Source organism: Spinacia oleracea, chromosome 4 (genome assembly GCF_020520425.1).
Source record: "Spinacia oleracea cultivar Varoflay chromosome 4, BTI_SOV_V1, whole genome shotgun sequence".
In the NCBI taxonomy this organism is placed as follows: Eukaryota; Viridiplantae; Streptophyta; class Magnoliopsida; order Caryophyllales; family Amaranthaceae; genus Spinacia; species Spinacia oleracea.
In genome coordinates this window covers 69,060,502-69,075,031 of record NC_079490.1, presented here as the reverse complement: position 1 = coordinate 69,075,031, position 14,530 = coordinate 69,060,502, and the positions used below count along the sequence as shown (strand labels likewise).

General features: G+C 43.3%; 1 protein-coding gene across 1 annotated transcript; it reads left to right on the top strand.

Moving 5' to 3' along the window:
• The first annotated feature begins 7,922 nt into the window (after positions 1-7,922).
• On the top strand, positions 7,923-13,125 carry LOC130471608 (protein FAR1-RELATED SEQUENCE 5-like). Its single transcript, XM_056841842.1, has 3 exons — positions 7,923-8,038; positions 10,846-11,649; positions 11,954-13,125. The coding sequence occupies exons 1-3, from the start codon at positions 7,923-7,925 to the stop codon at positions 12,462-12,464; spliced, it is 1,431 nt and encodes a 476-aa protein (XP_056697820.1). The 3' UTR covers positions 12,465-13,125.
• The last annotated feature ends 1,405 nt before the right edge of the window (positions 13,126-14,530 follow it).

Sequence of the window (14,530 nt, the reverse complement as noted above, 5' to 3'; positions counted from 1 at the left end):
GTTGCTAATGTGGTCCTCGTCAAGAAACCAAATGGCACCTGGAGAATGTGTGTTGGCTACACCAACCTCAATAAGGCATGTCCCAAGGACAGCTTCCCATTGCCTAAGATTGACCGGCTTGTCGACTCTACGGCAGGGCATGCTATGATGAGCTTCATGGATGCATACTCAGGGTTTCATCAGATCCCGTTGTGGCCTGACGACCAGGAAAAAACGCCACTTGTTACTGAACAAGGACTTTACTGCTACAAAGTGATGCCGTTTGGATTAAAGAATGCATCGGCCACCTTTCAGCGTCTTATTAACACTGTGTTCAGCAAGCAGCTCGACAGAAATATTGAAGCTTATATTGATGATATGATCGTGAAAAGTAAGCTGCGGGCGGCACATATAACTGATCTTAGGGAGACATTTGAGACTATTCGAGCTTACAATATGAGATTGAATCCTAAGAAGTGTGTGTTTGGGGTGACGTCAGGCAAATTCTTAGGTTTCTTGATTGATGAAAGGGGAATTGAAGCCAACCCAGACAAAATCCAAGCAATAATTGATATGAGCTCACCAAAGACAGTAAAAGAGGTCCAGCGGCTCACAGGTTGCTTGGCCGCCCTGGGCAGATTCCTTTCCAGGGCTGGAGACAAGTGTCACTACTTTTTTAGGGCAATCAGAAAGAAGGCTAAGTTTGAATGGTCGGACGAAGCCGAGGCGGCGTTGGTCAGATTAAAGGAACACTTGCATACCTTACCTCGTCTTGTTAGCCCCTTGCTAGGAGAGACTCTGTACATGTATCTCGCCGTGTCCGAACACTCGTTGAGTGCCGTTCTACTGACAGAGAGGGAGGGAATACAAATGTCAGTATACTTTGTCAGTCATGTTCTTCAAAATGCTGAAGTTAGATACCCCACAATGGAAAAGTTTGGCTTAGCCCTGTTCATGGCCAGCAAAAAGCTCCGTCCTTATTTCTTAGCTCACAAAATAGTGGTCTATACAGATCAACCGCTCAAACTGCCCTTTACGAAGCTGGAGGCGTCAGGACGAATGCTGAATTGGGCAATAGAGCTGAATGTCTTTGATATCACCTATGAGCCGAGGAAAGCTGTCAAGGGGCAAGCATGTGCCGACTTTATTGTTGAAATGACGAGGCCTGACTTTGCCAAGAATACAAAGACTGTGTTGACATTGTACGTAGATGGCTCGTCCATGCAGAATGGATGTGGAGCTGGGATAATCTCTCACTCCCCAGAAGGGGATACTTTTGAGTATGCTATGCGATTTAACTTTCAGGCGTCAAATAATGAAGCTGAATATGAAGCACTGCTTTGTTGCATAAAAATGTGTAAGGCGGCAGGCGCCGAGGAGATTGTAGCACTATCTGACTCCCAACTGATTGTGAGCCAAGTTAATGGAACCTACGAAGCTAGAGATCCGACTATGGTCAAATACATGCAGGCCGTCCATCAGGAAGTAGAACCACTGAAAAGTTTTGAAGTACGGCAAGTCCCTCGCTCGGAAAATAACCAAGCTGATGCCTTGTCAAAATTGGCAAGTTCTGCGTCTTGTGATACCCCTCGGCACGTGTTTTGGGAGGTAAAGGAGCACAAAAGTGTTGAGCAAATGGAGGTGGACACCCTTGACAGGACCTCCACATGGATGGATGACATAGTAAACTTCAAAATGAATGGAGTCTTGCCAGAAGACTCAAGGAAAGCGGCAAAACTTCAGAAGAAATGCTCTTGGTTTGAAATGTGGAACGGCACCCTCTACAAAAAGGCCTACTCCCGTCCTTTGTTAAGATGTGTGACACGTGAAAAAGGGCAGGAAATTCTAGAAGACCTTCACCAGGGATTGTGTAGCTCGCATATTGGTGGAAGGGATTTGGCTGAAAAGGCACTTCGAACTGGCTATTACTGGCCGACTCTTAAAGAGGATGCAATCTCACTAGTCAAGAAGTGCGACAAATGTCAGCGTTTTGCTCACCTAATACACCGACCGGCACGAGTTCTGACGCCCATCACGAGTCCAATTCCATTTGCTAAATGGGGAATGGATCTTCTAGGCCCGTTTACGGCCGCACCAGGAGGGAGGCGTTACGTCGTCGTTGCTGTAGATTACTTCACCAAATGGGTGGAGCCAGAAGCGCTCAAAAACATAAAAACTGCTGATGTGAGACCATTCATTTGGAAGAATATCATGACTCGTTTTGGGATTCCACAGGCTATCGTCTTCGATAATGGGCCTCAGTTTGAAACGCCTAAGCTGAAAGAGTGGCTGGCAGACCACGGCATACATACTTGCTTTGCATCAGTCGGACGTCCCCAAGCCAATGGCCAGGTTGAGGCATTTAACAAAATTATCTCCGAAGGGATGAAAAAGAAGCTCGATGAAGCCAAAGGTCTATGGGCTGATGAGCTACCGAATGTCTTGTGGTCCATCCGCACCACGGCTAAGAATTCAACTGGTGAATCACCGTTCTTGCTAGCCTATGGCGCCGAGGCTGTCTTACCCATAGAGATATGTGAACCAACTTTGAGGGTCATGCTGTATGACGAAAATGCTAACTGGGAGACGATGAAAGCAGCCCTGGACTTCCTGCCCGAGGTTAGAGGAAATGCAGCACTAAGACAACAACTGTACAAGATAAGAATGGCGAGAGAATACAACAAGAAAGTCTCTAATAGAGTGCTCAAAGTGGGAGATTTTGTCCTCAGGAAAATGGAATCCACAGGCCGAGCAAATGAACAGGGTAAGCTGACGCCCACCTGGGAGGGACCATATGAGATCTATGATGAAGTCAGAGATGGAACCTACCGTATTCAAGACATGCAAGGATGGCCTATTTTGCGCACTTGGAATGCCGACAATCTCAAGAAATATTTCTTCTAGATATGTGCTAGCTTTGTCTTACTTACCACGATCCATTGCCTAAGGGGCGGCCTCTAAATGGTCATAATAGGGTAGTAACCACTTTTGTAACCGGCTAAATTTGCCATGCAAAGTTATAAATAATACTACTCTATTCCTTTCATATCATTTATTACTCGCAAGTCGAATATCAAAGCCTAATTGAATGACGGCCTGAGAAGTGGCCTAGATTAGTACCCGCGCTAAGAAGCCTAATTGTTTGAAGCCTAAGAAGTGGCCTAGATTAGCACTAAGTTATAGGCTGATCACCTATTCAACTCGCACGTCAGCGGCATAACATGCCGCAATTAACCCGCTCGGTGGCACAGAAGCCCTGCGGCAGAAGTCACCTTGAAACAAAGGTGGCTCACTCAAAAGCCCCACGGCACAAGTCACCTTGAAACAAAGGTGGTTTGTTCAGAAGCCCTGCGGCAGAAGTCACCTTGAAACAAAGGTGGCTTACTCAAAAGCCCCGCGGCAGAAGTCACCTTGAAACAAAGGTAGTTCTTTGGTCGTCCATCCCATTTGACGAGCATGTCTAGCGGCAATCATACCTATTTATTGACTTGCGTCAATCAACGTAGTAGTAGACACGCTCGTCAAAGATTGTGACGACCACATAAGTGCCGAAAGCATTGGTAGGCGCTCACGGCCGAAACAACCATAAGGCAAAAGTTGTTTGCCCGAATGGGCGGCGGCATGAACATCCATGGAACAAAGGGTTGTTCGTGCAAGTTATTTGATCGTCCATCCCATTTGACGAGCATGTCTAGCAGCAATCATACCTATTGATTGACTTGCGTCATTCAATGTAGTAGTAGACACGCTCGTCAAAGATTGTGACGACCACATAAGTACCGGGAACATTCCCACGGCAGAAGTCACCTTGAAACAAAGGTGGTTTGTTCAGAAGCCCTGCGGCAGAAGTCACCTTGAAACAAAGGTGGCTTACTCAAAAGCCCCACGGCAGAAGTCACCTTGAAACAAAGGTAGTTCTTTGGTCGTCCATCCCATTTGACGAGCATGTCTAGCGGCAATCATACCTATTGATTGACTTGCGTCAATCAACGTAGTAGTAGACACGCTCGTCAAAGATTGTGACGACCACATAAGTGCCGAAAGCATTGGTAGGCGCTCACGGCCGAAACAACCATAAGGCAAAAGTTGTTTGCCCGAATGTGCGGCGGCACGAACATCCGTGGTACAAAGGGTTGTTCGTGCAAGTTCTTTGATCGTCCATCCCATTTGACGAGCATGTCTAGCGGAAATCATACCTATTGATTGACTTGCGTCAATCAATGTAGTAGTAGACAGGCTCGTCAAAGATTGTGACGACCACATAAGTGCCGAGAACATTCCCGCGGCAGAAGTAACCATGGGGCAAAAGTGGTCGCCTAATTGTAATCTATATTGTGGTGCCTCGTCTATGATTGTGACGACCACATAACTGCTTGGCGTATGCTTAATGGCCGGCGGCAACGTCGCATAACACATATCTTGGTCGACATCTTTATCTGACAGGCAGGCTACACCTTTGATAAATGCCAGATATCTTGACGACCATACCTATTGATTGGTAGCATCGCTAAGAAAAACCAAAATACGAAAAACAAGTAAACACGAGATAAAACAGAAATAGCCTATTTATAGAACAACGCCCATAAGAAGGCGTGCAAAAGTGGCCAAAAATGCAAAATAAAATTGTTGTGTGCACAGCAAGCACAATATTACAGACGCCAGCGGCGCCAAAACATAACAAAATAATTGTTTTTGCCCTTAGGCATGAGAACACTTGAATAGAATTTTGATAAAGCAGAAGGAAGCAGGTTAGGGAGCAGCAACATCGTCCTCGTAATCGGAGGGTACAAACTCAGGGGGCGGCTGTCCGAGACGCTCTGCGGCCAACACAGCAGCACTGTGTTCTAAGCGCCGCTGGAACCACGCGAGGTAATACTCCTCCATGTGGTTCTCCCAGGCATACTTAACGGCGTCCTTCGCCGCCTGCTCCCCCTGATCGTAGGACTCGAGAAGACATTCTCGCAGGGTGCGAACCTGCGATCTGGCAGTCTCCAGATCCCCCCGAAGTTGCTCAGCGTCCTCAGCCGCCTCTTTGATTTGGGGAAGCTCCCGCAGCTGGTCCTGAAGCGTACGTATTTCCGCCGCTACTGCCTTGGCCTCCTCGACCATCGCCACCATGTCCTTGTCCTGCGCCAAGACCTTCTTTAGCAGCTCGACCTTATCAGACCGTAACGAAGCCACCTCCTTCGCCAGAAGGTCTATGGTCGTCTGCATCTGCAAGCGGACCTCTTCAATCGACTTGAACGCGTAATCACCATGATGGGTGGACTCGGCCACTTGAGCTTTGAGCTCCTCAGCAGTCTGAGTCTTCCAACTCTTGCAGAATTCCATGCGGCAAAACAACTGCAAAGGGGGCTACATGTTAGTAAAAGCTCTAAAAAGAAAAGCAAAAAACAAACACATACGAAAGTTGGAGGCAAACTCACGTCGAGTAGAGTGGCTTGGATGGCACCAAATTGAGCGTCTGTCTTACGGCCAGGAAGAGAAGCAACGTACTCCGAAGGGACGGCCTTAAAAACCTTGCGACATATTGCCTCCCTGTCTCTTGCCGAGTAATGAGGAGTAGCGGGAATATCCTCGTCCACCGCCACGGCTGCCTCCTTTCCCTTGTCCTTAGCTATAGGAAAAACAATGGCCTTAGGATGACGCGGAGGGTAAGAAGAACTGCCAGAAGAAACTCGGCAGGTCTGAACAACGTTCGAATAAAACTTACCCCCTGACGACCTAGCTCGGCGGGCCACCTCCGCAGGGATTTGGGACCTAACATTGGCTGGAATCCCGGAGAGAGGATCCTCCGGCTCGGCAGGTTGCCCCCCAGACTTCGACCTGGACACTAAGTCCACAACCGAAGACGGCTTATCCACGCCTAGCTCGTCGTCAGTAGGGTGACCCCCTTCTGCGGCTTGAGACTCGTCCTTCTTCACAAGACACCGGGGTTTGGGCTTGGGCTTCTTGAAGGTACTCGGGGTCTCCGAGTCAGCCGGCGCAGATCTCTTTTTCAGTTGGGACAGAGTCGTCCCCTTCTTCTTCCCAGACGCCTTAGTCGCGTCCTTCGTTTGCTAAACAAAAACACTAAAGTCAGGTACTTGGCCCCATAGCAAGTCATAAGTCACTCACCAAATAATGGCTCGTCATCAAAGAGGACGCCCGTCCAAAGATGACGAGGCATACCTTATCAATCTCATGCCACTCACTAGATAGTGGTTCGTCATTAAAAAGGACGCCCGTCCAAAAATGACGAGGCGAACTTTATCAATCACAAGTCACTCACTAGACAGTGGCTCGTCATTAAAAAGGACGCCCGTCCAAAAATGACGAGGCGTACCTTATCAATCACAAGTCACTCACTAGATAGTGGCTCGTCATTATAAAGGACGCCCGTCCAAAAATGAGGAGGAGTACCTTGTCAATGACAAGTCACCCACTAGATAGTGGCTCGTCGTTAAAAAGGACGCCCGTCCAAAAATGACGAGGAGTACCTTGTCAATGACAAGTCACCCACTAGATAGTGGCTCGTCGTTAAAAAGGACGCCCGTCCAAAATATGACGAGGCCTACCTTAGCAAACACAAGTCACTCACTAGATAGTGGCTCGTCATTAAAAAGGACGCCCGTCCAAAAATGACGAGGAGTACCTAGACAATGACAAGTCATTCGCAAAAAATGACTCGTCATTGGAAAGGACGCCCGTCCAAAAAATGACGAGGCGTACCTTAGCAATCACAAGTCATTCCCTAAAAAAGGCTGGTCATTAAAAAGGACGCCCGTCCAAAAAATGACGAGGCATAACTTAGCAATCACGAGCCATCACAAGGTGACAGCTCGTCATTAAAAAGGACGCTCGCTGCCAACTCTGGACGGGTAAAGGCTTAACTCACAAAAATAACGAACTAAAAGGATACTCACCTTCTCCTCCAACTCGGCCTTGGCTTTCTGCATCTTGGCCTCATAGATGTCGGCCATCCAGTCGGTCATGTCGCCCTTCCCCATATCCGTTGCGGACAGTTTTCTCATCCCTTCTTCTGCGAACAAAAAGGAACCATAGTTAAAAATAAGAATAGACCAACACGGAATGACACACAATTTGGCATACAACCTCGGGTCATAGAATATCCTAGGCCCACGGCCGCTAGAAAGGCCTTATTCCGAAACTGGCTAATGTGCGGCAACCACTCGGCCGGCACATGGAAGGTCTTGTCAACAGTTAAGTGGTGAGTGTTAGCCTTGAACATGACCATTATTTGATCCCAATCCTCGGAAGTAAGGGGCGAAAGAGGCTCGTCGCGATCCATATAATTGGCCTTGCGATTCCAGCGGCTCATCCTGTCATACATTTCCTGGTCGTCCGTATAAAACACGACCCACCTTTTCCTCCACATGTGCCATTTGCTGAGCTTGCCGACCACTGTCTGGTATGTACCACGGCTGCTCAGGTTAAACCACCCTTTGGCGGCACTGGGGGAACGAGAGAGAGAGAGACCAGATGTAGAAAGGCGTTGAACGACGGCTCCACGTTGTTCAGCGCACATTTGGCGATATAGCCAAAGATATCAGCCCAGGAGTTGGGGGTCAGCTGGGCCACCCCGATGTTAAAACCATCCAAAACCTCCACGACAAAGGGGTATGGAGGGAATCTCATGCCGAGCTTAATGGCCGCGGCATACACTGGGAACTCTCCCTCAGCTAGCAGGCTAACGGTTGAGTCCAGACCGGCCGGCACGCGCATCTGGTACCCTTCCCCCACACAGAGGTCGTCCCTCATCTTGGCCCCATGCCTGTCTAGCCACCGCATCCAGCCAATGTCTTGGTGGATCTCCGACGGAAGCAGCTGGGCTTCTTCCCGTCCTCTGGGCCTAATGGGCTGGGGAGCAACCTCTTGCTCCTCGGCGGCCGATGGCAATGGAGCGACGCTCGACTCACCCACTGCCAGGCTCGCTGTACCCAATGACGAGCTTGCCGTTTGTTCCTCCTCCGCCTCGACATATTCATCGATCTCTTGAAAGAGATCGGCATATTCTGCGTCAGCTGCCCGGCGGTGGAAGAATATCTCTCCCTAGGGGGTGTGAATGCTTCCTCCCGCAAGCGCAGGCGAGTAGGATCTGCCGTTTGCTTGGTTCTAGCCATGCCTTCTGCATAGTGAACGAAGCACGGCTTAGGGGTGACCAACAATGAAGAAAAAGACGCGATTGGACGTCCGCCCCGACAAAAGACGAGCAGCGGAAAAATCTCAATTAAAACCATCAAACCCTTACCTAGTACTAGGAGGCCGGCCGCTATCAAGGAGAAAAATGACGAGAGGATAACAAAAACAAGAAAGAAAGGCGAAAACTAACCTTGAGAGATCTGTGAAAGTACTTGGTGAAGAACAGGTTGAGTTTGATGAAGAACAGGTTGAGTTTGAGGGAAGAACAAGTTGAGTCTTGCGGTGGCCAGAAATCGCCTGCTGGTGGTGGAAATACGCCGGAAATCGCCTGTGTATAGCTCTGTGAAAGTGAAATGTAAAAAATGAAATTTACCCCTCCTCCATATATATAGGGAAGGACAAAAAGGAGAAAAGTGACACGTGTCACTATCTCAACACTTGTTCCAAAGGCGAAGCTGCAAATCAAAGGTCAAGAAGCGATATCCGGAAGATTGTTTCCAGAAATGCCCTTCTTGAGGGGAAAATGTTGTGGGCAAAATTACCGTGCCTTCGTGTACGAATGAGGATGTGACACATGGCACGTATTACGCCCCGTAAGCAGGAACCATACGAAGTCTACTCCGGAGCATGAGTATCAATCTACGTACCTGCAATGTATATGTATTCGTATTTATGTATGTGTAAATGTATGTATTGTACCTACACCCAAAGAGGGGCCTAAGTAGTAAGTATCCTACGGAGTATAAATACGCACAATGGGCCCAAATAGCCCACTATTGCCTAAAAGGGCCAGTAAACTGTAAGAAGGAAGGACACGTGTCCTCTCCTCATACCTCGGCCAATCATGTAAAAGGAATATTAGGTCATTCCTACAAAAATCTAGTACTATAAATAGCCCCACTTTCCTAGAAAAAGGGGTCACAATCAATACAATCAAGAACAATTACTGCTCTGCCTTCTCTCTACTTTCTCTCTCTATAAAAATACATTCTTGTTAAGTTCTCCAGTTACCGGAAAACCTCCAGGTTATCTCACCGGAAAAACCCCACAACAACTTCCCTACTGCCTTACGCGATGGATATACCAATAACACTATGTTTGCTTGCCAAAGTAGACTATGAGGAACATCTGTAGTGTTGTTAGCATCCTAGAAATTTAGTCCCACCAACTGTGAGTCTAATGGGCATGCACAACTTTAGTAGTGACCAATTGCAAACCACATCATACTTGTAAGTGTTCAAACTTTAAGTTCAACCCCCACAATGCTCGCTAAAGCATTTGATAAGACACCAGACATGAGATTATAAGAGGGCACATCAAGGTATGTAAATGAATTAAAGTATGACAATAATAAGATCGAGAAACAAATGACAATAATATCACTCAATAATAAATTAAAATAAAATAAATAAAAATATCCACTCGGCCGATTTGAACCCCAAGATAACAATTCGGCTCAATTAGTACGACATTTGACTCTTAAGAATAGACGAAAGAGCTTCATAAGCTGGTCAATGTTGGTCTTTGATTCCATACAAATAACAATTCCTACCGTCAAGTTTTAGCTCGGAAATATATGAGGTAAACGAATTCAATCCCAATCATATATAATCACAATGGTCAAACTCCAAAGAACCTAAATTGTTTGTAGTTAATAGTTCACACATAGAATCTGAACCTGACTTAAGGTGCAAGACCTTTGCTAAAACATTTAAAAAGTCGGAAAATTTAAAAGCCTTCAAGTTCTTCGTAGAACATTTGTTTGCCATTTCAGTATTGCTATACCCAACAAAATCCAACTTGAGATTTATATATCTCAATAATCATATTGTATCGTAAATAACATAATGCATTGTATATTATTAACCTTGAAAGGAAAGAAAGGTCTTGCTATGTATGGCTAAATCTAACCGATTAGTACCAGCAAGTCATAAAGCTTTTCTATTGGCTATCGAGCCTGAGCGCCTATCCCTATCTCTTTTTAACTTAACAATACCTATGCCTAATTTAACATAGCAATGGGGAGATGATACAGTTACCCTGGGGGTAACCTGACTGGACTTACCCTGCAATCAGGTAAGGACATGTCAGCTTGAAATATTAGGTTTTAGGGGGGAAATTTCTGTTTTAAGGGGGAAAATTTTAAGGCTTTCCGCCATTCTTGCACTCAGCAGCGCGCAAGTTACCGCCCAATTCTCTCCCCAAAAAAATCCCGCCCAAATTTTGTAACCTATTCCTAAAAAAAAAAAAATAATAATAAGAATTCAACCTGACATTTCTGGAAAGAGGTAAATTTTGTTGAAACTCCATTTGATTTCTAATACCTTATCAGTTTTCACTGTGATATATTTCTTTAAAATAGAACAATTAAAATCGATTCTTTGGTATGTCTTTTTGTGTTTTTTCTTGTAGTTTATGAAATACTTTATTATCGATTATGTTTATTTATAGTTTATCAGATTGTCTGTATATCCTATAAATCTGGTTTAATGCGTTTGCTTTGGAATGGCGGAGAAAACAATGTGACTGTTAATATGTGCAACAATTAATTATTTTATTAAATTTTGTATGTAATACAAGTGTACTTTATTTAATGTGTATGTAGGTTTAATAATCATTAAATTTGCAATACTTTTTTATAAATTAAATGGCCGATGATTTAATTTAATATGTATGAATATTAAATAATCTTGAACTAGTGTTAATTATTTATGTATTTTACAGTGAAATAGTTAGTATAGACCTAAATGGTGAACCAGAGGCCGACGATGGTACTGTTGTGAATTTTACTACGCCGAACCCCCCTAAAGAAGGAATGCGTTTTGACTCCGGTTTTGAATTTAGTGAATTTTGTCACCGCTATGCTTACAACGAAGGTTTTGAGATGTTTGTGAGTAGTGATGAGATAAAGAAAGAGTATAAGGATAAGGGTGTAAGTAAGAAAGGTATAGGAGAACTTGAGGCTAAGGCGCATATGATGCAACGAATAAGATTAAAATGCAAGAAGGGAGGTGTTAAAAAAAGCGAGGGGTCTAATGTTACAGGTTGCAAAGTCTTTGTTTATGGTTCATTTAAAAATGGAGAGTTTATAGTTGTTAATTGTCATTTGGTGCATAATCACCCTCTAAGCCCCGAATGTAGTCGAATGATGGTTAATTACCGTAGCATTGATGAAGCTACCTTCGATAGGATAATGATAAATGAAAGGGGGGGTGTGAGCGTTAGTAGAAACTTTGGCACTCAACTGATTGAAAAAGGTGGTTTTGATAATATTACGTTCAACAAAAGGGATGTTAGAAATGCCATAGCTGTTGAACGTCGTAAAACAATGTTTGAGGAAGGAGATGCTGCCAGTCTTGAAAAGTATTTCAAATCACAACGAGAATTGAATAGCGATTTTTATAGTTCTATTCAACGAGATGAAGACGGTATTTTAAAGAACGCATTCTGGTCTGATGCGCGTAGCAGAGGAACTTGCAAATACTTCGGGGATGTGATTAGTTTCGACACCACCTTCTCTAGCAATAGGTACGTAAATGTATATCGTACTTTTATTAATTAAGTCAATTATTATTATTTTTTGAAATATATTAGGATGTCATAATGGTTATTGTGTTGGTTTAGTTGTTGTTACTTATTAGGGTTATATATGTATGTGTTTAGTGTATTTTATTTTAATATATTTATGCATGTTGGTTTGCATGCTGATCATCACTAACGTTAATTAAAAATTTGTTCATTTGTATTAGCATGTCGTAGATAATTGGTTACGTGGTAGTACACAGTTCATGATGATTATATGTAATATTATTAAATAATTTCAATCAAGCAGGTATCGTATGCCGTTTGCCCCTTTTGTTGGCGTCAACCACCACGGGAAATCAGTTGTATTCGCCGCCGCTTTAATATCACATGAAGATACTGAAACTTTTGTTTGGGTTTTTGAGGAATGGTTGAAGTGCATGGGAAAGCCTCCGAAGGGCATTTTAACCGACCAAGACAAGGCAATAGGTAAGGCAATTAGCCTAGTTTTCCCAGGTGTTCCACACCGTCTTTGTTTGTGGCACATGCTACAGAATGCCTCTCGGAACCTTGGCAAACTTGCTGAATGGAAAAGCATTGATACACTTATTAGAACGGCCGTTCATGATATGCTCGATCCTGAGGAGTTTGATGAGGCTTGGTGTCTTGTGATGGACACATATAATCAACGTAAGGGCTGGATGCTGGATGCTTACGATAACCGTCAACAATGGGCTCCAGCCTACAATAGAGGTAGATTTTGGGCCGGAATGTCATCAACACAGAGAAGTGAAGGTATGAATCGTTACTTCAAAACTTAAGTAGACCTAGAATGTGGATTGCTGCAGTTCATTAAAAACTATGAGTTTTGTATGAATATAAAGGCAGAGGAAGAAAAGGAGGATAATTTTGATTGTGTAGATAAGCCTCCTCAAATTGATGTTGACAAGAGTGTGTTAGCTGAGTACGTTTTCCATAAGGTTTACACCAACGAAATGTTTGCTGATATCGTGCGTGAGCGTAAAGGTTTAACCCACACAAATGTTACCAAAATTGATGCAATAGGATCACTTATGTTGTATAGAGATGATGAGAAACTGACCTCCCCTCATTGGAGGAAACGGTTCAAAAGCTACACCGTTAAAGTAGATAAGGTTATAGGAGAGGTAAGTTGTTCATGTCAGTTGTTTGAATTTAGAGGTATTCTATGTAGGCATATACTCAAAGCCATGGATGTGGAGGATTTTCAATTTATACCTGAGAAATATATACTAGATAGATGGAGGAAGCAAGTTAGGTCTTATGAGAGCTTGAGGGTTTCATACTATGATCCGGAGGAATCAAGACGGCTAGCAAAAGCTAAAGAGCTATCTTTTTGGCACAATTATTTGAAAGAATTGGCCATGCATAATGACGTTGCATACAAGCTGTATACGGAAGCTACTAATATTGTTAGGCTAAAAATGGAGGATGCGGTGGGGATACGTAAAACGGGTGACCAAGGAGATACGTCTATTGTGTGGTGGGATCCTGAAGCACGTAATGTGTTTGGTCGTCGTAGGTTAAGGCCAAGAGAGTGTAATGAGCGTGCTTTAAAAAGGACAGTTCAATCCGTTCAAGATGATGTGATTAAAACCCCTGTTGATAAGAGGCATGTTGGTAGGGCAAAGAAAGGACCTTGTTCAATTTACGACAAATCTAAGAAGAAACAAGCATGTACGCACGCCGAGATTGCAGCCAATGAGGTACTTTTAAGTTGTTTTATAATTATTTTATTAGGTTATTATTTGAACTATTAAAATTTAATAAGGTTTACTCTCATTGTAGGAACTTATCGGGTCCATGTATGGGCATATTCCTAGCTACCGGGCTAGGCAAGAACATGCAAACAACGTCAACGATGAACGCGTACATCCTTACTACAATGGACCTGTGTTAGACGACATTCCCGAAAGTTCGCAAATAAATTTATGTGAAGATATATCTCAGACTTTCGATTACAATACATATGAATGGCGTACACGACTCGGCGGTCGACTTACAATGTAGTTGTTCTTATGTTGTATTTGCTTTAGATTTTGTGGGATGTGGGAATATATTCATTGATGTTATTCTAGTTAATCCAAAATGTTGCATGCATGGATGTAATTTAAGGAAATCAAACTTTTTGTCATTAGCGTGTAAGACTTGTATTAACAAAATATTTCCAGAAGTGGTATATTGTGTTGAAAAATCCAGTGTTGTTTATCTAATTTTCTGTCCAAAATTAATGTTGGTCCATTTCAAAAACCAAAAAAAAACCGGGAGGAAGGGGAGCTGTTGAATAATATGTTCATATTGCGCGTATCAAGTGTCGAACCTCAGACCAAAGGGGTAGCGTTGCTCTATAATATTACAGTAACCATTGTGACGTGAGGCCGAAGCCATTGCTCTTACTGGTGGTTTAATGTAGATATATTGTGGTTTGCTTAATATCCTCACCTGTTTATACAACGTTAATTAATGAAATTCCCCTTTGAATACAAACAATAATATATATATATATATATATATATATATATATATATATATATATATATATATATATATATATGTTTTATATAATTAAATGTAACAAAATTAATGCAGTTAGAATATTAATTCATTTATTTCGTTCACACGTTAGTTGAACGAAAGTATGTAACACATTGGTTCATACTAAATAATTATAGATAATTTTGAAATTCATGGTCATGGTGTTGTGCACCTATGTTGAATTGGGGACATGATTTCTACAAGTAATAAATTATCTCGTGGACTCTACATTTTATTCTGTTTACACCTTATTTGTATATATAGGTTTTTATAAACATAATATTACTCAAGTAAATCAAATTAAAGCAGAGAA